Source organism: Anabrus simplex, chromosome 8 (assembly GCF_040414725.1).
Source record: "Anabrus simplex isolate iqAnaSimp1 chromosome 8, ASM4041472v1, whole genome shotgun sequence".
Classification (NCBI taxonomy): domain Eukaryota; kingdom Metazoa; phylum Arthropoda; class Insecta; order Orthoptera; family Tettigoniidae; genus Anabrus; species Anabrus simplex.
The window spans coordinates 13,365,554-13,392,324 of NC_090272.1; the positions used below are offsets into that span (position 1 = coordinate 13,365,554).

The window sequence follows — 26,771 nt, forward strand, 5'->3', positions numbered from 1 at the left end:
ATCGAACATAAACCCAGTTAACAGCCTAGACTTCTCTTCTAACAGTATGTGATAATAGGAGGCTGTAAAATCAACTGATGAGAACAATCTCATGCCATGGAATTTCCTCAGGACGTCTTTGATTGCCGGTGCCTGGTCTCTTTCTGGTACTAACTTCTTATTTATATCACGCGCGTCGATGCAAATGCGCAGAGACCCGTCTGGTTTATTTACTACTACAAGAGCACTAAGGAATGGTGTACAAGCTTTCATAATAATTCCATCCCGTTCCATCTCCTTGATAATCTTCGCCACACGAGAGTGAAATTTTTCTGGGATCGGATAGGGTTTCTTCTTAAACGGGGTCCAATCTGTAGCTACCAGCGAGTATTTAAAATCAGGAATCTGGCCTGGTTTGTCATCGAACAGCGATTTATATTTCATCAGTAGATCTCGGAGCTGGCCTCTCTCTTTCTCTGTTCCTAATGCTTGTTCAGCCTTGGAATTTATAAGATCGTACGGGTGTGTTGTACTATCGCCCTCTTCTATTATATTGTCCAGGGCCTGGTGAATTTCTTCAGTGGCCTCCTGGTCTTCAGATTCCCACGGTGCATAGGCGTTACTGATTTGGAACACACTCTGATCAGCTATTTCTGACGGGTTAACCATGACTGTTTCAATTGTTTCATCTGACCGAAATAGTATTTGATTTAAATTAAGATCGATGTTGGCCTGATAAGTAGTTAAGAAATCCACCCCAAGGATGATATTGAATTTTATATTTGACTTGGCCAGGAAAATATTTTGAAATTTTGAATTACCAATTTCAACATCCAGTAAAGTTTGTTGTCTACATGCTACAGTTTTATCCGGGATAATTCCCTTTATTTTTACATGAGACACTGGAATAATCGGAATGTTATATCTTTCGTTCAAGAAACGAATTGGAGATGACACTGATGGTGGACCCTGTGTCGACCAAGCATTTTACTTTAACACCACATACTCGGGCTAAAATTATCGGCATTGTCCTCGTACAAACTCTATTTGTATCCATATTTTCTTCTAGTAGATCCTCCGACTTTGTCATCCAGGAATCAATCTGCACTATTATCCATTCTCGTGTCTTATTGACAGTACAAGGGCTAGAATTCAGGCTATCTCCCGTTAGTTCAGGGATTTTTTTTAATAGCGCCCTGACTCTGTTCTTCCCTTTCAGGACGTTCCCTTTCTTCCTTTTCTTTGGCTCTCTGGTATTCTAGGCTCTCGGCGCCGACCATGTCCGGATTGACGTCTTGGTCGTGGATAGCACGGTGCCATTTCCGTCGTTCTTGGTTGGATTGTTGGAGCTCGCGGAGATATTTTTCACGCTCTTCTTGCCTCCAGTTCCTCTTCCAGTTTTCGAGTCTGCGGTCGTTGGGTTCTCTTCTCCAGCGGTCTCTATTATTTTCATACGGCCTTCTTCGATTGTTCCACCGGTAGTAATTCCATTCTCTTTCGTTCCTATAGCCTGGTCTTGGAGAACGATCCCTAGACGGTCTTTCTTCATTTTCGCGATTCCGGTTTCTCCCTTGGCTGGTAAGGTTCCTGTCGTCTGGTCGATTGACAGTTGCATGGAACACCTGTTGCTCTGGGTTTGTACTTCGCCTAGATGGCTCCCTGGATGTCATATCTAACTGTCTGAGAATAGCCTCTGCTTGAATTGCCGTCTGAACGTTCGAGGCTATCATAATTCTTTGGATATCCGCAGGCAGCTGTCTTACAATGACCTTTATTAGTTCAGTTTCTGTAGGTGGTGCGTCAAGCTCACGCAATTTGCGTAATTGACTTGAAAAAAATTCTGAGAAGCGCGTGGGTGTGGACTGAGCATATTTCTTAGCGTACAGTTCTGTCTTAAGCTGGTCCTGAATATCTGAGTTCCAGTATTTCTCTAAAAATGCCCTTTTAAAACCTTCAAAATCGTCAAACGAGTATCGGAAGGCTGTAAACCACGTCAACACTGAGTTTTCCAGGTATCTCTCGGTTACTCGTAGCTGACGTTCCACAGGAATTTTATTGTCTCGGAAGAACTCCTGCAATTCGTTAATAAAACTCTTGGGGGTTATTCCTTTTACATTATTAAATTTCTTTGGGTGATCCTCATGTAATCGTATTATATTCACGATTTGGGTTTGACCAGAAGTGTTCAGTTGACTCGTTTCCCCTCTAACAGGCTCTAAAAATGGGTTGGTGGTGTTTACGGGAACGTTTAGAATTACACTTTCATCGGTCTTGGGAGTTGAGAATTGAGCTTCCCCGGACATACGTTTCTCCAGTTGTCCCTGCCGCTCTAACAGAGAATTAGCTACAATGTTATTACTCTCTCCTTGTAACTTGAGTAGCTTTAGTTCCTTGGTAAGCTCCTGTATTTCTCCCTGTAATTCCTGTTTGTAGACTTCCGAACTGGCTCTAACTTCACTTATTTTCTTGTCCATCGTTTTAAGACTCTGCTGGGTCTCCTCGATCGTCTCATAAAAGTATTCGAGTCGCTCCGAATTAGTGACTTGGGCTACCTTAATCTCGGCTATTACGCCCTTCTCCACCTGTTTTACCGTTTCATAGATTTCGGTGAACTTCCTGCTCCATGCGGTTTTAGTTGCAGACAAGTCCTCGGCATTGTCACTAATTTTCTCGTCAATGGTCCTAAAATTTCCCTTTACTTCGTCCTTGTATTGGTCTAGTCCATGCAGTATTCCTGTCTGTACTTTGGCTAGCCTTTCGCTAAACTCATTTGACATCGCTGACATGGAGCTATCGATTCCGGCCTGGATTTCCCCTTTCAGGTTAGAAAATTTTTGCTTAACGGACACAACTCGCTTTGGACCGGCGCTAATTTTCCGTTAAATAATTTAACGTCCATGTGCAGTTTCCCTAAGTTTTCATCTGTCCTAGCTTGAATTTCCTCCAGTGCACCCTTAAGATCTTGTTTGAGTTTGTCCTGCCCTGCATTCAGTTTTTCCGTTAGTGTGAGTTCTAACTGAGCATTATTTTCGGTTAATTTAAGTCCTAATTGAGCATTCACATTCTCACTAATTTCACGCTTTAATGATTCACTGTTCTCACTTAACTTTCGTTCCAATAATTTACTGTTTTCACTTAACTTTTGTTCTAATAAATTACTGTTTTCAGTTAACTCCTGTTTCAATAAATCACTATTTTCATTTAATTCCTGTTTTAAACTGTCTTTCAAGTCCGCAGTCACTACCTCTAGGAGCCTACGAAGATCCTCCATAGTAACAGTACCCATTCTAATTTGAGACAACTAGCAGTTCATACATTGAACGGACCAGGTTCGATGGTCTAATACCCGAGTTCCGATCGACAGTCACGTGTGGATTGAATTCACAGTCATAAAAGAAGATTATTATCGCATAAAGTAATATCTTATAATTTAAGTCCAAACTATGCGGAAATCTGCCGCAAAAGATAAATTTTGGAAAATATCATCCAGATTTTGTTTATAATATAGCACCAAGGCCCTTCCTAACCTTTAACATGAGCGTAGTTCGCCACAAAAATTTGGGCTAATAAATGTCACAAAATAAACCTGAAATTTTTAATTTGCCACTGCATCTTGTTTGCATCCAAATTCTGGACTACAAGAACGAGTTCCTTTATTGGTACAGCCAATAAATCGGGCCTTAACACGTTGGCCGCCAAATCTATACCTGCACCCGTCATGCCGGGCTCAGCTCGGCCGGTGAGCGAAGATCTCCAGGGTGTAGATCGTTCGCTTATCGGCTGTGCGAAAATTTTAAAGTGCAGGGATAGATGATGAACTAGTGGCAAATGAGAGAAAGCTAAATAGGTTTTACACATTTATTATAACTACTGCTCTTCATAAACTTCACAATAATTTACAAAATCTAGGTATTTTGTTTATATGATTTGTCTTCTTTTATGTCGAAATCACATAGACACTTCATCGAAAAACGGAACAGCAAATGGCTGAATCTGCAAATATAATATTTATATTTTTAGTGGAAAATTAATTAAATAATTAATAATAATTGATTTGAGATGATCTCTCCCATTGATAATTTAATAAATTGAAAATAAACTTCCTTCCTTCATAGATTTGATTTTAAACAAGTTTGAAAATGATCATTTTCATTCCTCTTTGAAAATTAAATAAAAAATTTTCTCTCACAAAATTATGATTAAATCGTCTTCCTTGACCTTTAAATTAATTAATAAACTCAACTTTATAATTATTTAGTAGTTGCTTCTCACATAATAGCTTGGAACTTGACATTATGTCAATCTATGTTTACCCATTAATTGAAATAATTAATTAATTAACGCTTACAATTTTTGATTTTGTGAGTTCAATCCACTGACATGGCCTATACTTATTTATGTGTATTCGTTAAATAAGATCCTATTCTTCCTTAAAAACGAATAAAATTCACTAAAGGTTTCAATTCATTCAAATGGTGAACCACTACAGTTGGCGTAAATTAGGCCAAAATTCCACGAAATAACGAAGATCATCATCACAAATATGGATTGGAAACTTACATTAAGCAAAATACAGTCAAATCACACACACTACATTCACACAAAGATACACGGAAATATTATATACATATTTACACGAACGCTAGCCCTTGACTATTAATTTTCATGTTTAGACGAAGTTAGGAAAATTATTCTCATGATGACACTATCGTGGTGACCTCCTCTCATCAACTGGAAATGTGACAGAGCAATTATTGTCACTTTATTAAAGAACATAGTTATACGACGATGTTCAGAGAATATTTACGAACACAAAATCATCCAAAAATCATCGATAAAATCGCTTAAACATAGGCCAGAATTAACATTCCGCGCACGCGGTTCATGAGCTACGATATTTATTTTTACTTCTCCACTATAATTGTGATTCTCGATTAATCTGCACTCACAACGAAGAAATTACATCAAGTAACATATTTTATTCTTAAATTGACTCACTAATGGATGCACAGCTCGACTGCTGAATCCAATAATATCCATCTATCAGTCAACTAATCATTACAACACAGCAAATATATAAAAAATTGTATCGGTCAGATACTGCCATTTCCCAGGCCTAAATTATTATAAATGAGAGCACATCAACCATATTCAATAATAACTAATATTATGCTCATGACCTTAGGTGTTCTTTTACGCGATAATTTAGTTAAATTATTTTTATTATTATTATTATTATCCCTGGCCGCGCAAGATCATACGTGCGGAAGCTACTGCACAATAATATTTCAGATAACTCTATTGCACACAAAATTTCAACCATACGTCGCATAATTGAAGAATGAACTCTGACATAATAGAATCTACGAAATTACTGTCCCATTTGATCTCATTTTAAGTCTAAAAATATTCAAACAGTCCTAGTTTAACGTTGAGGTCATTTTACATTTATTTCTCCTGCCACAATGAACTCGGGACAGTTGAAACACTTCTCGAAGACATCCACTCAAACAAACTAATAGGTTCAAATACTCACACATCCTCAATCTACCATCACCAAGAAAGAAGAGATGGAAAAATTCTAACTAATAGAAAGTTTCTAAACAAATAAGTAGGGGCTATGTCATTACAATTACATTACAAAAAGAAAGAAAGAATAACAAAGTTTAAATATTACTTGATGGTGACTGTCGGTTGTAGAACTCGGGCTGATGACCTAGTGCATTATCACATTACGCACCATCGATCCTGGTCACGCCCGCCTGGACTGCCTCACATTTTACTCGTGCATTGGAGACATACTGGCGCGCTGGAAATCACACCATTCACCAAGAAAGAAGACTGGCATCCTGACTTGAACTCGAACCGGTGATCTCTTCTGTGGAATTTCTTGTGAAGCTGAAACTGAAAATCACGTCTGAGACAAGGTCCAAAACTCACACCGATGTTTGATAAGATGGGAAAGAAACTTAACTTTTAAAATCTGTTGAATTATAGGTGGAATCCGTAAATATCTGAACTGCAGTTGCAACAAGTTGTAGTCTCTGAATGACGAAGTTCCCTCAGCAAGCGAAGTGCGTCTTCTTCCGTCCGTAGTTGAGGCTAGAGTAATTCTCCACACGACGTGTTCAGAGGTAGAAATTTCTGAATAATTTTCCTTAGGAAAATCCATTATTCACTGTCTTAAGACAGGGGTGCGTCTCTTCCTCATAAGCGATTGGTTAATTTATTAACTTCGCACCAAATTAATCGCTTGATTGGCTGCCATAGTCAGACGTCATGCACCTTCACTATTATCGATCGAGCACTTGACACACATTCTGCCTGGTCACGTGGCATTCACGGCTGATTTGAAGGTTATCTGGCTAGCTGTATCTGCGCTCTCCCCTCGTTTGCCCTTGAGTGGAATTCCCTGACACCTGGCGTATCTCGCTCAGCCGACTCGATGTGATAAAACTCCCTTCCTGGTTCACGAAATAATATTTTAACACACAGTAGAAATAAAATATTTTCCAATAAATGATTTTTACCAATTTTGAAGGGGACAATACATACGGCATATATACACAATATCTTGAAGATACACAAAAATATGAGGTCTTTTCACCATCAGTTATAGACTCATGGGGAAGTATACGAGAATTAATGTCATTCCACCAAGTAATATTGACTTAAAGAGAATGATGGCATGTCAGGCAAACATATGTGGTCGCCGTTTGATAATCCCGGCGAATTAAACAAGTTCACACCAATGCATTCCAACACATTCGTCCTCTTCCCTGCCTCAAAGCGCGGACTGCGAAGGAAATTGGTTGAGCTCCTTTTTGTTTCTCCCATTTCTGTACAGTACATGTGTTTCTTAGGGAAAACTATCTTTACCAGCAACAGAAATAAATTCAGCATACGTTCTTGGCAGTAAGCTAACGTTAATTCACCTTAATCAAATCCAAAATATCATAAAGTTATTAAATAAATGAATGGAAGTTACGATTTCCTGGAATGAAACTTTCAACATTGAAACATGCTTTGGATTACACACGACTGGAGAGATCCTGTACTTTGACTGTGACAGGTCCCAGAAATTCAATGATCCTTTTGGGTTCGGACCACTTCCGATACAGCTTCCCACTTCTTTTTTTACAAGTTGCTTTAAGTTGCACCGACACAGATAGGTCTTGTGGCAACGACGGGACAGGAAAGAACTAGGAGTGGGAAGGAAGCGGCTGTGGCCTTAATTAAGGTACAGCTCCAGCATTTTCGCGGTGTGAAAATGAGAAACCACGGGAAACCATCTTCAGGGCTGCCGACAGTGGGATTCGAACCCGCTATCTCCCGAATACTGGATACTGGCCGCACTTAAGCGACTACAGCTATCGAGCTCGGTGCTGCTTCCCACTAATGTGACCCTTGCAGAACTGACACGGAACCTTTTTACCAAGATCAGATCTCCAACGCGCAAAGGCACAGGTGTCATTCACTTATTATACCTCTGCGCAACCCTTTCCCTGGCTCCCTGCTCGGAGACTAACTTCCAATTTTTCTGGACATCCAGGCGACCAGTGGGTTCGGAAACATTTTGAATATTCCACTTCAAAGAGAGTGAAGCGTTGAGTACTCTGCCCAGAAACAGTTCGGCAGGAGGGAACCGGCTGGACTTGTATACGGCAGTGTTGAATGCCATGCTGAAAAGAGAGAGAGATAGCAATCCCAAAGGAATTGGATGTTATAGTGAAAAGCAGACAAACATGTTTTTAAAATGCGATGAAATCTTTCAACGAGGTTCGGCTGAGGGTGATAAGGGCTGAGACGGGCGTGTTTTATTCCCCAGGAGAAGCATAAATTGCGGAAATTTGCGCCGGTAAAGACCGAAGAGTTGTCAGAGACTAATATCTTAGGCGGGCCAAAGAAGCCGAACATGTGCTTAGTTAGCTAATTTACAGTCACGTTAGAGTTGGTTTTGCAAACAGGGAATAGCCAAATAAATTTTGAGAAACCATCGGTGACAGACAAAAACCCACGTTGCCATATCGAGATTTAGTTAGGGGTCCAAAAGAATCGATGAAGATTTTCTCTCCAGGAGAACTGGCAACGTCGGCGGAATGAAGGCTGACCTGACTATTCTGAGCAGGCTTACTTTTTTTGGCAAGCATCACAGGTTTTGACATACTCGAAGACTTCCTTTATTCAAGTTTGGCCAGTAATAAATTTGATCAATTATGTGGAAAGTTTTCAATTGTCCGAGGTGAGCAACCAAATGAGAATAGTGGTAATAATTTAGAATCATAGGTATCAGGTTCCGGGGAACGAAAATCTTAGAGGCGAAGATATAGAAGGCCCTGATTCAATTCAAAGGATACCCAACCCTGTTCCTTTTTAGAAATTCTATCGGTTAGACGGATGCATTCATCGTCTTTCGTCTGGAATTCAGGTAAATCGGAAAAACTAAAAGGTAATTCTGAAGAGTGCAAACAGGAAGATGATTATCAAGACTTCATCTGATCTCACAATCAGCTGTTTCACTGCTTTCAAACATGCGCGATAAACAATCGGCAACAATGTTGTCTTTACCTCTCACAGGTACAACAGTAAAATTATAGGATGATAACCGAAGAACCCATGGGCTGTCCTCCCTAACCTTTTGACGTTAGCAGGCATCCAGGATAGCTCTTGATTATCAGTATGGGCCCAAAATGTCGATGTTCGAGGTACGAATGAAATTTCTCGATACCAAGGACAATAGCTAAACATTCCTTCTCATATGTGGAATACTCGGTTTCAGAGTCGAGCAATGTCTTACTAAAGTAAGCAATAGGGGCAGGATTATCGTTTTCAAGTTTCTGATTCAATAAGCAGAGACAGGTATATCACTGGCGTTGCACTGAAGTACGAATTCCCCATTAAAGTCAGGTCTGTGCAACACGAGAGCTCGACAGAGGGCATCTTTAAGCTGACAAAAAGTTTGTTCTTGAGCGTCGCTCCTGAAGAAATGAATGTTTTTCTTTATCAATGAATTCAAAGGGGCCAAGATTTCAGAAATGTTACGGATGAACCTGCTGTAAAATCCAACTATGCCAAGAAATCTACGGACACTTCGAAGGTTTTTGGCCTAGGAAATTCATGAATGCATTTTATTCTCGCAGGATTAACAGAGATGCTGGAGCCGGAAACGATATGTCCCAAAAATGTAATCTTTCTAGAGCACAAAGATACCTTCTCAGGATTGACAGTGAACTCATGCCTCTTCAACCTAGTGAGGAATTCACGAAGATGAGTGACATGTTCCTCAAATGTGTCGGAAAAAATCATGACGTCGTCCAAATATGCGAATAGACAAGAGAATTTCAAGTCACCGAAGGCAGAGTCCAGAATGCGGCTCAGCACTTGACCGCCTACTGAAATGCCCATAGGTACCTTGTTGAATTGGTATAAGCCAAAGGAGGTGGCAACTAGGGTCGAGGGGAATCTGGAAGTAAGAGGAATTGAAATCAAAAACAGAATAGAATTGGGCTTTTCCGAAAGATTGTAGAGCTGATTCGATGGCCGTGCGAGGAAAACTGTCAAATACAACGTTACTATTTAGAGATCAATAATCGATCACAAGATGAGGTTGGCCATCTTCCTTAGGGATCAGAAAGGCGGGGCTACTAAAGGAAGACTTAGACGGGCTAATAACACCTTTTTCCATTAGTTCATTAATACATTTCCTCATAGCTGCGAGCTTGGGAAGGGAGCAACTGAAAGGAGGGTGTCTGAAGGGAATACGGTCTTTCAATTCAATGCAATACGAAAACACTTTCGCACACCCTAGTTTGGCAGTAAGTACCTCAGGGAAATCTTTTAGAAGATCTTTGAGTACGGAGGCTTGTTGGAAAAATCAATTAGATCAATAAGGGGACCGCCGTTTGATACCAGTGGGATTTTCAAAGGGAAAGTTTTTGTTCGTTCTAAAATGAAAAGCAAATGAATGGCTAATGAAATCAATAGATAATCCGGTGGCTAACATGAAATCAGAACCAAGGATGAGGAAAACAGTAAATTCGGGAACAATGTTAAAATTCCAATCCCAAGAAAAGTTATGAATTTTGAAATGGATTCTAACACGCTTTATGGAACACATGCGATGGTCATCGGCTGATACGTAGGTTGCAGAGCATTTGCTACCTCGAAGATCTTTCAAAACCATTCCTTCTATGACAGACTGATTTACGAAGGAGCTGGAGGATCCAGTATCAAATAGAGCATATACATAGCGCGAACCAGAAAGAATTTTGGCCCTAGAAGATGCGGAAGGAAGTCCACAAATTTTGCGGTTAGAAGAGATTTGGGGCACCAACGACGGGCCTTCACGCTGGTGCGGGATCAGTTTCCCCGGTTTCTATTGCATCGTGGACAGATATTACGAAATTCGCCGACTAGGCCACACTGACAGCATTTTACGGAGGGTCGTGAGTTACACTGCTTGAAGACGTGTCCATACTTCCCACAGTTCCAGCATTTAATAGAGCATGTCGTCTTTCTACAGGGCACGTTTGATTCAGAAGAGCACCGGCTACGTGATCTTAAGAGCGAGAAAATTCGGACTGGTAACCAAAACGATCGGTGTACGACGCACGGGAGGGCGGCATGGAGCGACAGGCGGTATCGGGGAAAGAGCGACTAGTGGGCGGAGAGGGAGGTTGGTATAGGTGATTTAGTTGAAGAGTAGATTCGTACTCGCGACCCAAATTGACTATGCCATCAATACAATTCAACTCAGATATCTTTATGAAAAGTTTATAGTTTGGAGCCAGGTTACGGTAAAAGTTATCGAATATTTCTGTCTCGTGAATATCGGCATCTAGGCGGTTTAACAACGTAAGGGTACCAGTCGCGTACTCATCAATAGGTTCTGCAGGACCTTGTGTTCTTCGTAGAATCTCCTGTTTAAGGACAAAATTCATGTCTGACAGACCAAACCTAACTTTGTGTTCTTTCGCGACATCGATACAGCATCTGATTTTATATGTATTTAATCAAAACCATTTTCTTGCACATCCCTCTAGCATACCGGGGATGACAGGGACAAACAAGTCTAGGCACACGCGGCCACATCTTCCACCTTTCTAAGAATTCAATAACGGAAAAACCTTTTTCCTCGCCTCAAAATTTCGGGTTTTATTTTCAGATAGGCCTAAATCAAGTGCAGGATTAAATTGAGATGGTCCACTCACAGTCGGCTGGGGGATGCGGTTTATAGAGTCAACATTCGTGTTATCGATAAGCTTATTAGGGCGATCGTTTACAGCAATGCTTGCATTGTTGGGATCACTGTTTGAATGAACGGAATTACCATCCATAGATGTGCATGAATCATTTTGCATATCAACACAGGGAAGATTTTCACACACATCGTCTTGTACGTTCTCCATTGTTTACGGATAAAATGGTTAATACAAAGAGCAACAATCAATAATAACAAAATGTAATAACAATATGTAATGGAAGTGTGCCATGAAATAGCCTCAATTAACATACATATCCATCACGGCACTGTACAAAAACGAAGGAAGGGGACTGAGTTGTAAACGAATCTAGCTCTGCTTGACTGAGAATCATTATCTCAATTAAATATTCCAGCCACGAACCGTGCCCTGCTACCATCTCACCCACCCCACCACAGATAAACTCACACACATACACACATATATCCTATACACCGACACTCTCATGGACACTTACCTACTTACCTCTGTTCTCGGCTGTGGACGGGCTGGAACAAGTTAAAACAGCCTGGAGGTGGACTCGTGCGTAGACAGGGCAACGGGGAACAGGAATGGTAAGAACCTGGACCCCTCACATAAATGAAAGAACAAGGTCCAAGGAATGAGGTTTATTGACAAACATAAAGCAAAAGGAAAGGCAAATAAAATAGGTAGTTTCAAATATTACTTACACATAACACGTAGGCATGACATCCTATAATACCTAGAGGCTCTTAGAATACAAGCAAGAGTAGCCACATACGCCTCTTATAATTCAATATCCCACAATATATAGTTGACTTGCCTCGAGCAATTTAAAATACGTGACATGGGACAAATCAATCGTAGTAGTAAGAAGTTGTACATACTTCGGAAGAAATTCACACAAAAACATGCAGTCCGTACATCTCAATTGTCACTTAATATGCTCCGAGTTTCAAACGAACATCACAAGAGATGCGGCTCTAAAGCAATCCACCATCTTGAAGATAGCATCCCAAAAACAAAAAAAAGATAAGATAATGATGGTTGTCATAGTTACGAGGCGGGGTAAGCAAGGCCAACAATGAAAAAGATAAATTCAAAGGAACACCACAAAGGTAACTGAATAAATACACCCATAAATAGCTCAAGAAACGAAAATAAAATAAAATAAAAATTAAAATTAAAATAACTTCGTGCGATACGGAGAACACTATCAATCAGGCAGACAGACAGCACAAATGCACACACACACGCATACCATAGAGATCCAAAAAAGAAAATGGGTGTGGACCCAGAATAGGTCAGTATGTCAAGGAACATTACGAATACAATCCACATAGCATGATGTGCAATTTCATGGACTCACGAGCTTATATCAAATGCACCAGGATTATTATAGGATTGCCGCATAGAGACAAGGCATATCCAAACATTAATCATAGCAATAGTAATAAAAGCGTAAAAACAATACCACATATCAGAAGCTCAGCCATGAAAGAAACCGACGAGGAACAAGAATGGTGGGTCCCAATGAAGGTCACAGGCACACAAACCAATCATACAACGGGCCAATACCATCCTCTGTTCTCACAAAATAGAACACACAAAAAAAATGCAAATAAACCCCTGCAGTAAATAAACACGAAGTCTGCAGAATGAAAATATAATAATAGCGGACACCCAACTACAACAAACTAAATATCATAAATACCTGCATGATAGCTGGAATAGAGCGCAGAGGCTCTACGTAATCACAAACATCGACTCAAAGGAAGAGTCAGGCAATAGAATAGATAAATCCAAGGGAGGAACAGCAAACGAGAGGAGTCATGTATCTTGAATCTCGGTGTGCCCATCTTATAAAAAATCGCCATGTTGGCTTCTCTGTTAAACAACCTCTCTCCAAGGAAGGCAAGCATGAGAACGGCGACACTTCGGCTGATGGCCGGAAGCGCCATCTGTCAAGGAGTTTATGAGTTATACGTCACGTCTGGAGAAAAAATCAACAAAATCGTCGAGGGCAATCAAAGAGTACGATAATTACCAGAAGTGCACCACCAAGGCAAGCTTGGTGTGGCACATATGATTATTCCAATCTGCTGTCCCCTTGTGCTCCAGCTATGCTCTCTTGTTGGTCCGGCAGCTACCGTTCAGCTGGTGGTCCAAGTCACGGTATATTTCCATTGCTGCTGTTCTTGCGAGTAATATCTTTGCTTCGTCCCTCCAACATTTCACCGTCAATGAGTTCCAAGTGCCATCTGTAATCCATCGCTCCCTATTTGTGTCTCGCCTTTGGCATACCGCTTCTTCTGGCTTCTTTGTAGTATGTCCAGTGACCTTTGATGTCCACAGCGTCCTGCAAAAGTGGCTGAACGTGGTTGGTTATTTTGAGTTGGAACTGCACAGAAATGGCAGAGTCCATTTTCCCAACAGTGAAGGGGTGTGGTGATTGGCATTGTTGTATCTTCTTTAGCCTAAGGTGTAGCTTAGTCATGACTAGATAGTGGTCTGTGTGCACATCTGCTCCTCTGTATGTACATATGTCTAGCAGCGCAGAACACCAATGCTTACTCACACATATATAATCAATTTCGTTACTGTTCGGTGAGTGCCATGTTGCCTTGTGAATGCACTTAGGCACAAAGTAGGTGTTCGCAACACATAAACTGTTCATACCACACAATAAGATCAGGCATTCGCCGTTATCGTTTGTGTGTACTGCCGAAGCGTATGGCCCAATGACAAGCCATGGGCGTTCAGCTCTCCAATAAGGATAGTGATCTCCTGAAGATGATCATAGAAAGACCTGAACAAAGAAATTAGAAGCGGGTGGTGATGATATGATTTGCTGCTTCCTTTTAAAGGATCAGTCCAGAGTGTATAATGACTTTCCCATCACTAACAAGTTGATCTTAGCGCATCCATCTCATTTCGCTTACGCCTAGAATATCAAATCGTTGAATTGAATACACATAGTACGTACCCGGTACACTAATTTACCAACTGGAGCCAGGATTCAAACGTTCCATGTTCCGATTCGTGTGATGGTTTTCGCACTTGTTTATACCAACAATATGTTTCCAACAAATTCATGTACTAACAGAAATGAATTTTAATAAAATCTTCACTTCTCTGAGGATTAAGTGTCTGAACTTAAAGTTTATTTTTGTTAAGTAAGTTGCTCCTAATCAACTCATTCTTCAAAACTGACTTACATTAGATGCTGGATATTATAATCTTTCTTAAAATGTTATTATGAAATACAATATATTTCTTAGGACCTTTGCAAAAGAATTTGCTGCTAAAATGTCATGAAAGGAGCGAGTAGAGGAGGATTGACCCCATCTATATGAAAACAGCATTTTCCTTGTTCCTTCACAATTTGACTTGTATTTCTGTCTCTTTTATAACAATTCATTTGCTCATTTCTTGTGCATTGTATTCATGACTTCATTTGCAGGTGCTTTGAAATTGAAGCCACATTTCCTCAAGATTCCTTACTAACAATTCAGATCCTGGACTGGGATCTTGTAGGTTCAGATGATCTCATAGGCGAGACTCGCATTGACCTGGAGAACCGATTTTATAGTCGTCACCGAGCCACCTGCGGCTTAGCCACAAGATATGAAGAGTAAGTGTTTCTATCTAAATTTATAAATAAATTATTGTGAAAAATTAGGAAGACACTTACCATGAAATTTTTAAAAATAAACAGTTGGTTGTCCTCCTCAGCAGACTGTGTTTAATCCAATACCAAATGGTGAAGAGCATTTCAGAATTACCCCTAACTCTTCATTCCACTACAGCCAACTTAGACCAGTGTCGGGAAGTTCAAAGAGCACTTTTTCATAAATTATTGCAAAACAGTGTGGAAGAGCAAGATATGTTCCAAACAGTACATTAGTGTTTATGGTAAAATAGCTTAAAGCTATCCTTACCTCAGATAGCATTTGCGAAACTAAAGTGATGTCAGGTTGAGAACACAAAACTGGAACTGGCAGATCATTTCTATTGCAGTATTTAGGATGTACAGTATATTCTCCTAGGATGGCAGTATAGTAAGGGAGACTGAATCAAGGTGCAATGAACTCACAGTTGTATTCAAGGGTATTTTGTAAGAAAGAAGCCTTTACATAATTCTGTTTTCAGAGCAACTTTTCAGTATGGGGGCGAAAGCAGGGGGAGAACTCTGGATATCTTATTCATAAGTTAGAAGTAAGATGCATGACAGTAGCACTGGTACAAACAGTGGCTGGCTATAAGGCACAGAGCGGCACGTTCAGTTTTAGTACTAGCCGCAGCACGCAGCTGTTTGTAGTTCGCTTCCACTAGTGTGCTGCCCTTCTCTGCAGACTTTTTCATGCGTAAAACCTGCTATTTCTTAACACGCACAGAATGGGAGATTTGGACACTGACGAAGCAAACGGAAGTACACGGAGGCTTATCGCGCAGAGTCAAATATGTATTTCAAATGCAAGTGGTGTAGTTAAAATTGGACTTTTGTATCAGAAATAACCTGATAATAAAGAACACATGGTTTATGAAGAGGAACAGCCATAAGATCAGCCAATATAGTTGGATGGACAGTATGGAACACTCATCGATTTTATAATAACAGACTGAGAATGAGGAAGATACGTCATGAATACGAAGATAATCCCCAGTGAAAGTATGGAAGGTGATCATAGATTATTCATTGTGGAATTAAAACAAGTAAAAATCCCTAAAATTGTACTGAAGAAGAAACCAAAGATCAGAATTGGGAATTGGAGGAGGAGGATATAAGAACGACATTCCAAGATTGGATAAAAGAGAAGTGCTTAACACAGAAATATAAAGCAGAGACGAAGAGTGGGACAATTTAAGACAGAGACTTGTGGAAGCAGCAATTGAGGTATGCGGGAAAACAAAACCAAAGGTTAAGGGAAAGGAGACACAGTGGTGGACAGACAAAATTTTAAAAAACAAATAAAAGAAAGAAACAATGTGAAGAAAGAAATTTATGAGGAAAAGCAAAAAAATTATCAGAGGGATGAGAATAAGATAGAAAGGTTACATGTGGAATACAAAAGATTGAAACTACAAGAAAGAGGAGTATCAAAGAAGAAAAGGAGAAATGTTTGGGAGAGTTTACCAACAAAATTGAGCAAGATAGTCGAGGAAATCAGAAACTATTATACAGAGTAATAAAATTGAAAAGAATAAATCAAGGAAAAATCAAGGCATAGGGGAGAGAAGATGAATCCATAGTACATGATGAAAAGGGTCTTCAGAAAGTGATACCAAAGTACCTTGAAAAACTTTATAATGAGGATGACTGCTCGGATGAAGAAGGAGATAAAAAATGGAAATAATAGATGGAGAAACCCTAGATAAAGTAATCCGGGAATTTGGAGTTAAAACTAAATTGGCAAACCTAATTCGTGAAACACTTACAGACACTATCTCAAAAGTAAAATTTATGGGTGAAATATCTCGACCTTTCAAAATAAATACAGGTGTCAGGCAGGGCGATGGTCTATCTCCACTCCTTTTCAATTGTGTCATGGAGAAAATTGTAAGAATTTGGAATGAAAAACTGAAAGAATCCAAAATATTGCCACTCATGCTGGGGAAGAAGAACAAAGGTGTTGCAATAAATTGCCTAGCATTTGCAGATGACTTTACCATACTTTCAGAAAGCCTTACAGATGCAGCAATGCAAGTCAATCTCCTTGAAAAGACAGCCAACATGACAGGCTTGAGAATCTCTGCCGAGAAAACAAAATTTTTGACGATTATAAAAAGTGACCCAAAGTTTTTAGTAACGGATATCGGTCAAATAGAAAAGGTAAAGAAAGTCAAATATTTGGGTGAGACAATTCAAGAAAATGGTTTAGAAAAATCTGCTATAGAGGAGAGGATACAAAAGATGGAAAGAGCTTACGGTATAACTAAGAATACTTATAACAAAAAGTGCTTATCAAGAAAACTTAAAATAAAGCACTACAACACAGTAGTGAAACCAGAATGCCTTCATGCCAGCGAATGTCTAGCACTGAACTACAGGCTCGATAAATTAGAAATATTAGAAAGAAGAATTATAAGGAAAATATTAGGTCCTCTAAGAATTGCAGAGTTTTGGAAATTAAAAAGTAACCATGAAATTTACCAGAACATAGAAAACATATAAGAAACAATAAGAAAAAAGAGATTGCTATTTCTTGGACACATTTACAGAATGGATGACAATAGACTAACTAAACGAATCTTCAAGTACCTTTGGGAAAAGAAATCAACTACCACCTGGATTCAAGAAGTCAAGAAAGACCTGGGAAGGAACAACATACCAGAAGAAGATCGCCAGATCGGGTAGGATGCTTCCAGGAGTTTCCCGTTGCATCAGTTTGGAAATTTCTCGTAGCTACACGAGGTAGTTTGTCAGCATTATTTTCTGGGCCCTCATTGGCTATAATAAGACATTATGTAACCTCTTTTGGGTACACACATCAATACAAATAGAACAAAGATAATAATAATAATAATAATAATAATAATAATAATAATAATAATAATAATAATAATAATAATAATAATAATAAAGGCAGACTAAAAATGTTCAGACGCGATCAAACATAAACGAAAAACATATGCATATTTAGCACAGAAAACAAACAGTAACGATCAGGTTAAGCAACATGACGACTAAGGAAAGGATAGTGGAAAGCGGCTAGGACCATACTCAGGCGGTGAAAGGTATTAGCAGTGCTGATAAAGTGAAATCGATGTGATTCAAATTGAATACAATTTACTTAATAATTTTGATTGAAATAAAATAACTTGCAAAAGTGATCAAATAATATTACACTGGGAAATCGGAAAATAATAATAATCATAATAATAATAATAATAATAATAATAATAATAATAATAATAATAATAATAATAAAGAAAATTTATTACAAACATCAAGAATGAACCAAAATTTTTGGCAACAGGTGTTGGTCCAGTGAAAAGAGTAACAAAATTCAAATATCTGGGAGAAACAATTCAAGAAAGATGGAAAGAGCATATGGTATCACAAAGAATTTTTATAACAAAAAGTCTCTATCTAAAAATCTTAAAATAAGGCACTACACTACAGTGGTGAAACCGGAATGCTTATATGCAAGTGAATGCCTGGTACTAAACTATAGATTACATAAACTTGAGGTACTAGAAAGGAGAATCATGAGAAAAATCTTAAGCCCTGTGAAAACAACAGAAGTATGGAAATTAAGATCTAATGATGAAATATACAGTAACATAGAAAACATAACAGAAACCATAAGAAAAAGGAGATTGCAACTTTTCGGACATATTTACAGAATGGATGATTCCAGATTAACAAAAACGATTTTCAAGTACCTTTGGGACAAAAAGGCAACAACTAGCTGGATTCAAGAAGTAAAGAAAGATTTAGAAAGAAATAACATAAGAGAAAAGAAACTATGGACAGAGAAATTTTTAGAAAGAGGGTATTAAGTATGAAAGGATTCCAAGGAAGATTGAACAAGAAGCCCGGTGCGAAGTGGTCCGAGGACAGAAGGAAAGAGCATTGTGAAAGGATGAAAGAATATGGGAAGGAGCGGAAGAGAAAACAACAAAGTATGAAGAACTGAATTGAAATTGGCACGTGGTCCTTACCAGGCCTCATCGGAAAGAAGAAGAAGAAGAAGAACGAACGAAAAAAAATTACCCAGAATGTACAAATTCAGTGACGCTAATTTACATTATTTTATGAAGGAACATTACTCAGAATGTTCAAGTTTCACGGCGCAAAATTTAAGTAACATTACACTGTAAGAAAGAATATACATGGAAAGAAGGGAAAACTCCTCATTTAAATTATAATCTCGGTACAGAGCACCTTTAGGAGGTGGTCTTTAACAAAAACACTTCTGATAAAGGTGCCTGTCCTGAAAGGGAATATCCTAAGATGAAGCAGATCTACGAGACAGCCCCAAGGGGGATAATTATGATTCTGTGGGGAATTACACTTCTGATAAAGGTGCCTGTCCTAAAAGGGAATATCCTAAGATGAAGCAGATCTACGAGACTGCCCCAAGGGGGATAACATTTACAACCCAAAGGAACTGAACATACATTTTACATTTTAACAAAATTTAAGAAAACAAACGAAAAAGGGAACTGCCTCTTAACAAACATCATGTGACTCGCCGCAAAGGCTAAGTCATTTAAATGTTAATATTGGCGACTGAGAGTAAAACAGGTAAGCTCTGGCGCTAAAGAGAAATTAAACTGAACACTACATTGAAGATTACTATCAGAAAAATGAAAAAGCCAATTGCTAACCTTATCGGGGGACCAAAGAGACCCGTCACCTGGAGAAGGCAACCTCTCCTGTCGCCGTTCCAAGAAACAAGACGGCTCGGAAGAACTTGGCTCTCGCCAAGAGTGCCGCTGCCGGAAATGGTGAAATCGTGAAACAACCAATGAGCGCCCCGCATTTGTTTTGTTCGCCAATCGCAAATAGTCTTATTATAGGAAATGAGGGTCCAGAAAATAATGCTGACAAACTACCTCGTGTAGCATCGAGAAATTTCCAAACTGATGCAACTGGAAACTCCTGGAAGCATTCTACCCGATCTGGCGCGTGTGGCACCGTATGTCCCACAAATATTTCATCTTACCTTTAAACGTTCTTAAGGCTAATTTTTCACAATAATTAAATAATTTTGAAGTAGTGTCATAACCAAATAATTCTAGATATATTTACACACAGGAGACATAAAAACACAAAAAACAATAAATGAATACCATACAAAATTAACACATGGACATATAAAATTCCCCCACAGTCTTCCAAGTCCAAATCACCACATTTCTTTCAATCACTACAGCTTTCACAAGAGTCGTTTCCTGTACTTACAAATTCCGCTAACCAGTCAGTAAGGGATTGCTCCTTGCAGTGAGAGGATTTGTGACAGCAAAATAGCAAGTTGTCCACGTGATATTTTTTCAGCAGGTATTGATGACGATAAATCAATGCAGTATTTGGAACAATGCGAAGTTAACGCGGATGATTTATCAGATAGCAATAGTGAATTAAGTTCAGTGAATAGCGACGAAATTTTACCGGACACACCCACGGGATCACCGCAGCTGAATAAGAGACGTTTAATTGTTTCTAACGGCACTAAAACTACTCTGAATATGGCGGCAGATTAAAGTAGAGATAACGAAGATGATTGTGATGTCTCTGGAGAACATTATGTTGAAATTTGTCCCAATGAACCCGACAACATTCCTCAACCTCCTGTCCCCTTTAAGGAATTTCTTGGACCTAAACACGCCCCTCCGTCTGATTCTCCGCCCATTTACTTTTAACTTTTTCTCTGCTAAACCTTATAGTCACATATAGTCCTCTATCACTACGTAAATGCCGGTAGCGTGCCCGCCCGGAGGCACCCGGAGGTCATGGGTTCGATTCCCGGCCAGGACAAGAATTTTTGCCTGGTCCTGAGGGTTGATTCAAGGTTCACTCAATCTAAGTGACCCTAAGTGATTGCAACTGAGGAGATACCTGAGGGTGAGAGGGCGACCCCGGTCTAGAAAACCAAGAATAATGACCGAGAGGATTCGTCTTACTGACCATGCCTCACCTCGTAAACTGCAGGTCTCCGAACTAAGCAGCGGTCGCTTGGAAGGCCAAAGCAAATCAGGGCTTTAGCGTCATAGATTTCTTAATTGTATATATTCTGTCGTATTGTAAAATTATTTTTCAAATAGATACTAGAACCAAAAATGAAAAAAATGATTTTGCTGAAAACAAAAACTTCTTCTTCTTGCTTGCAAATTTGGCCAACTGTGGACCACGTGAAACTTAATGCTTTCTGACCAGTCTTCTTCTTTTATCTTCTCAGAACTTCTTCATTCGTTCGCTCCTTATTTTTCTCTGCTCCTCAGATATTACAAATTTGGGCCTGTTCTTCCGCTGCTCTTCATGGAATTTGTGGTCATCTGCTTGAGTTCTGAACGTCTTTCTGTTGAGGATCAATTCCGGTGTTATTTTAATTTTTTCTGCATCCTTCTTAAACTCCTCCACCCATTTCGTTGTCCTCTTCAGTCCAATTATTTATTTTTGAATAATTCAGAATTACTTTTATACTATGTTGTCCGCACGAAGAAAATTTCTTGTTAGTATTTACCATACATCGATACACATACGCGAATTTTATCGGTGTGTAAAATTGTCTTGTTTTTACTAGTGACATATGTTTGAGTTTTTATTTTTTATGTTTTTATTTTTCTCATTCAAATTAGTTATTCTATAGAATTATATTTAGAAATACATTATACATACGAATATTCTTTTATATCGTAAAAGATATTTTCACAGTAGATATTGAGAGAGAAAGAGCGAAAATGTTTTTCTCTTCATAAAAATAAACGTTATCGACAACTATAAATCAACAATAAAACTTTCTTGACTCTTTATATCACTCTAAACCAGTTGTTTATTCTAGGTAGTCGATATGTAGAAAAATTCATGCCGGTATACACCGGTAGATATATGTGAATTTTAAAATACGGAACATATATTTCACTGAAAACGGCCTGGCACTTTACAGTAATAGATGGCGAGCGGCTGACCAGATCGGCTGCTGGCTCCAAAAGGGTTAACAAGATAAAAATGTTGTATCATGAGCGTAAAAGCAGTGCACAACTGGGGAGCGGTGACTCTGAAACATTTTATACCAAAAAAGGTCTCAAGCATTATTGTTTATTATATTGATGGATGAAATCATAAAACATGTAAAACAGAGTATCAGTAGTGATGAACTGAATGCTTTGGTATTTGCAGATTATGTGGTAATTTGGAGAAAGGGAGAAAGAAAAGTACAAAGGAGACTGGATATTTGGAATGAAAATCTGAAGGAGTTTGGAATGGTAATTAGTAAAAACAAAACTGTAGTCATGCGCTGTGAAAAATAAAAAAAGAGAAGCCAGTGAACATAAATGGAGAACAGTTAGAGAATGTAGAAAAGTTTACATATCTGGGTAGCATTATTATTGGAAGAAATGAAATCAACACTGAAATTAATAACAGGCTTTTATGGGATGACAAAGTACCGAAGAGAATGAAGTTAACATGATATAAACAGTATTTCATACCAATTGTATGGTAACATATGGACTAGAAACGCTGGTAACTAATAAGAGAGAAGATTAGTAAGATCCAAGCAGTAGAAATGAAATTTTTTAGAACATCGATTAAAAAGACATGAAGAGATAGAATTCAAAATATTAAAATCAGAGAAGAGCTAAATATAGAACTTGTTTTAATGCTATTTGTTTGGGGCGTTGACCTTTAGAGATCATTTGCCCCTACTTGCACCATGTGATATGAACCTGCATGTAATTGGATTGGAGGAAGTGTAGAGTGTTGAATGTGAGGAAAGGAATGTTGAAGACGACACAAACACCCAGTCTCCAGGCCAGGGATATTAATCATTTACAATTAAACACCCCTGACCCAACCGGGAATCAAATCCGGGGCCGCCAGGTGACAGACAGATGCATTGCCCCCTACACCGCGGGGCCTGACTAGAGATCCGTTGGTACAGAAGATACAGAAAGCAAGACTGAGATGGTTCAGACATGTAAAAAGAATGGGAAAGGAATGGGTAGAGAGAAGGGAATTGGAAAGAGAAGTTAAGGGAAAGAGACCAATTGGAGGAACAAGAAGAAGGTGGATGGATCAGATCTAGAAGGACATTAGAGAAGCTGGATTGGATGTGATGGAAGTAATGGAGCAGGAAAAATGGAAGGAAAGAAAGGAGTGGAGGAGGCTTGTTAACCACACCTGGATGACTGGAATGGGATATTGATGATGATGATGATGATGATGATGAATTTAAATTAAATCTGTCGTATACAGTGTGTGTGGAACAGCAGCTCAAGTGGGGCAGTATAAAGTGTGTGAATATCAACGTAAATCCCAGCAAAGAGATCACGAATGCTTGTATGACTGGGAGTCATATGCATGTTATTCGAACATGACTGGAGTAACAGATCTCAAACATTTGAGAGAAAAAAATTAAAAATATGAAAATTCCTTCCAACAGTATGATGACTCAACTGGATTCTCTTATCAGCAATCGATTAACAAACATAATGATGAGGTTAAAGAAAACAGAGTATGATTTGTTTGCTTGCGAGTTTAGTATGAATGTAAATTTGTGAAAAAGTAGTGCCCTTTTGCCAGTCCCTCTCAGCAGGTGCTACTTGGCACAAGGGTACTTTGAGTGAGGAGTTAAAAAGCTGTACAAGGGGGAACTCAGTTAATAAGAGATGTAGTATAGTATCTGTGGTATCTTTATTAACTCTCATACTAGAATTCTGTCGCAGTAATTAGGGTAGACTTATGGCTACGGAGTGTAAGTGTAAGAACTGTGGGTGTGGCCAGACATTAAGGAATATGAGGGAGGAGTTGGAGAGTTTGAGGGAGATAATTAGGATTCTCTAGAGGACAGGAAGGAAAGTAGGCCTCCTTCAAACAATGTACGGGATACAGAAGGTGTAAAAGAGGGATGGGAAGGAAATGGGGGGAATTGCAGAAGGTGGTCTAATGTTTTAAGGGGAAGGAGATTGCAGGCTAAGGGCTCTGTTCAGGATCAGAATTCAAGACAGGTGTCTGTGAGAAATCGGTACGAGTCACTGCAGGTAGAACAACAGAGGGAAGATGAGGGACAGGGAACTGTTGCTGAGATGTGTGGAAGCAGGAGGAAGGGAAAAGGTAGGAAAGGGAAATGTATAGTAGAGGATAGGAAAAGACAGGTGGAACAAGGTCATGGGAGGGAGAAAAAGGAGTAGGAAGTAGCTTCTACAGCAGTGAGAGACGATAGGGCTGATCAGGAGGGGAGGGGATCAAATGAGGTGGGTAGGGTTGAGGCTCTGGTCATGGGGGACTCCATGATTAGACGTGTGGGGAAAATGTGTGGAGGAAAGGGAATCAGGGTAGAGTATTATCCAGGAATGGGGTTGATGCAGATATTGAGGAAAGTAGAAGAGAAGGAAGAAGGAAAGGAGAAGGTGGTAGTGTTTCACATAGGTACTAACAACATAAGACAAGCAAGTATAAGTACCAACATACTGGGGGATGTGTAGCATGGGTGAAGTTAAATGAAGCAGTGGAAGACTGTGTAGGAGGGATACTGAGACTGGGAGTGAGATTTCTAGATCCTAATGGGTGGGTATGTGCTCAGATGGGTTATAGACAGGTACATTCAGGGAAACGGGGTGGTGTAGGGAGTGGTGATAAGGGTACAGGAAAATGGAAGTCATGTAGGGATGACATAAAAATGTTAGTGCTCAACTGTAGAAGTATTGTAAAGAAAGGAACAGAATTAAGTAATTTAATAGATATATACTTACCAGATATAGTAACAGGATTTGAATCATTGCTGAGAAATGATGTAATGGATGCAAAATATTCTCAAGGAACTGGAGTGTGTATCATACAGATATGATAGGAATGGTAGGAGGGGGAGTATTCATTCTGGCAAAAGAAGAATTTGTAAGCTACAAAAAAGTTAAAGATGACAAACATAAAATTCTAGGTGTAAGGCTCATCTCTAAAGATAATAGGCAACTTGATGTCTTTGGAGTGTATAGACGAAGAAAGGATAGTGCTGATGCTGATTCAGAATTATTTGATAAGATAATCAGCTATGTTGGAAACGATACGGAAAGGAATGTGATAGTAGCAGGTGATCTCAATTTACCAAATGTCAATTGGGAAGGTAATGCAGATTACAGGAAGCATGATCAACAAATGGCAAATAAGTTAATATGGGAAGGGCAGTTGATTCAGAAAGTGATGGAACCAACTAGAGGGAAGAATATTCTGGATGTGGTGCTGGTAAAACCAGATGAGCTCTATAGAGAAACCGAAGAAATAAATGGTATTAGTGATCACGAAGCAGTTTTTGTCATAGTTAAATAAATAAACATGAAAGAAAGGTAGGTATTAAAATTAGGACTATTAGGCAGTACCATATGACTGATAAAACAGGCATGAGGGAGTGGAAAATGGTAAATAAAAATGTAAACAGATGCTGGGATGGGTTTAAAGCAATTGTTGAGGAATGTAAAAATAGGTTTGTACCTTTAAAGGTGGTAAGGAATGGTAAAGATCCACTATATTATAACAGAGAAGTAAACAAACTAAGAAGGAGGTGCAGGTTGGAGAGAAATAGAGTTAGAAATGGCTGAGATAGTAAGGAGGAATTGAAGGAACTTACTAGGAAATTTAATCTAGCAAAGAAGTCAACTAAGGATAACATGATGGCAAGCATAATTGGTAGTCATACAAATTTTAGTGAAAAATGAAAGAGTATGTATAGGTACTTTAAGGCAGAAACAGGTTCCAAGAAGGACATTCCAGGAATCATTAATGAACAAGGAGAGCGTGTATGCGTGGATCTTCAAAAGGCAGAAGTATTCAGTCAGCAGTATGTAAAGATTGTTGGTTACAAGGATAATGTCCAGATTGAGGAGGTGACTAATACTAAAGAAGTATTAAAATACCTATGATAACAATGACATTAACAGTAAGATACAAAAGTTGAAAATTAGAAAAGCAGCTGGAATTGAAAAGATTTCAGGGGATAGTACCATATCTGAAGTACTTATTTGATTATTGTTTGCAAGAAGGAGCTATACCAAATGGTCGGAGAGTTGCTATAGTAGCTCCTGTGTATAAAGGAAAGGGTGATAGACTTAAAGCTGAAAATTACAGGCCAGTCAGTTTGACATGCATTGCATGTAAGCTTTGGGAAAGCATTCTTTCTGATTATATAAGACATGTTTGCAAAATTATGAACTGCTTTGACAGAAGGCAGTTTGGGTTTAGGAAAGGTTATTCCCCTGAAGTTCAACTTGTAGGATTCCAGCAGGATATAGCAGATATCCTGGATTCTGGAGGTCAAATGGACTGTATTGCGATTGACCTATCTAAGGCATTTGATAATTAAGAGGGGAATTCCTCAAGGCAGTATTAATGGACCTTTATGTTTTCTTATATATATCAATGATATGTGTAAAGAAGTGGAATCAGAGATAAGGCTTTTCGCAGATGATGTTATACTGTACAGAGTAATAAATAAGTTACAAGATTGTGAGCAACTGCAAAATGACCACGATAATGTTGTGAGATGGACAGCAGGCAATGGTATGATGATAAACGGTGTTAAGAGTCAGGTTGTGAGTTTCACAAATAGGAAAAGTCCTCTCATTTTTAATTACTGCGTTGATGGGGTGAAAGTTCCTTTTGGGGATCATTGTAAGTATCTAGGTGTTAATATAAGGAAAGATCTTCATTGGGGTGATCACATAAATATGATTGTTAGTAAAGGGTACAGATCTCTGCAGATGGTTATGAGGGTGTTTATGGGTTGTAGTAAGGATGTAAAGGAGAAGGCATATAAGTCTCTGGTAAGACCCCAACTATGGTTCCAGTGTATGGGACCCTCACCAGGATTACTTGATTCAAGAAGTGGACATAATCCAAAGAAAAACCAG

At 39.0% G+C, this 26,771-nt stretch overlaps 1 protein-coding gene across 1 annotated transcript in view; it reads left to right on the top strand.

Moving 5' to 3' along the window:
- The window catches only part of mfr (misfire), a 426,204-nt gene that overhangs the window by 332,854 nt on the left and 66,579 nt on the right, over positions 1-26,771 (top strand). The window contains exon 22 of the mRNA XM_067152717.2: positions 14,665-14,835. Within this exon, the coding sequence (XP_067008818.2) occupies positions 14,665-14,835 (171 nt within the window). The remainder of the gene's footprint in view (positions 1-14,664; positions 14,836-26,771) is intronic.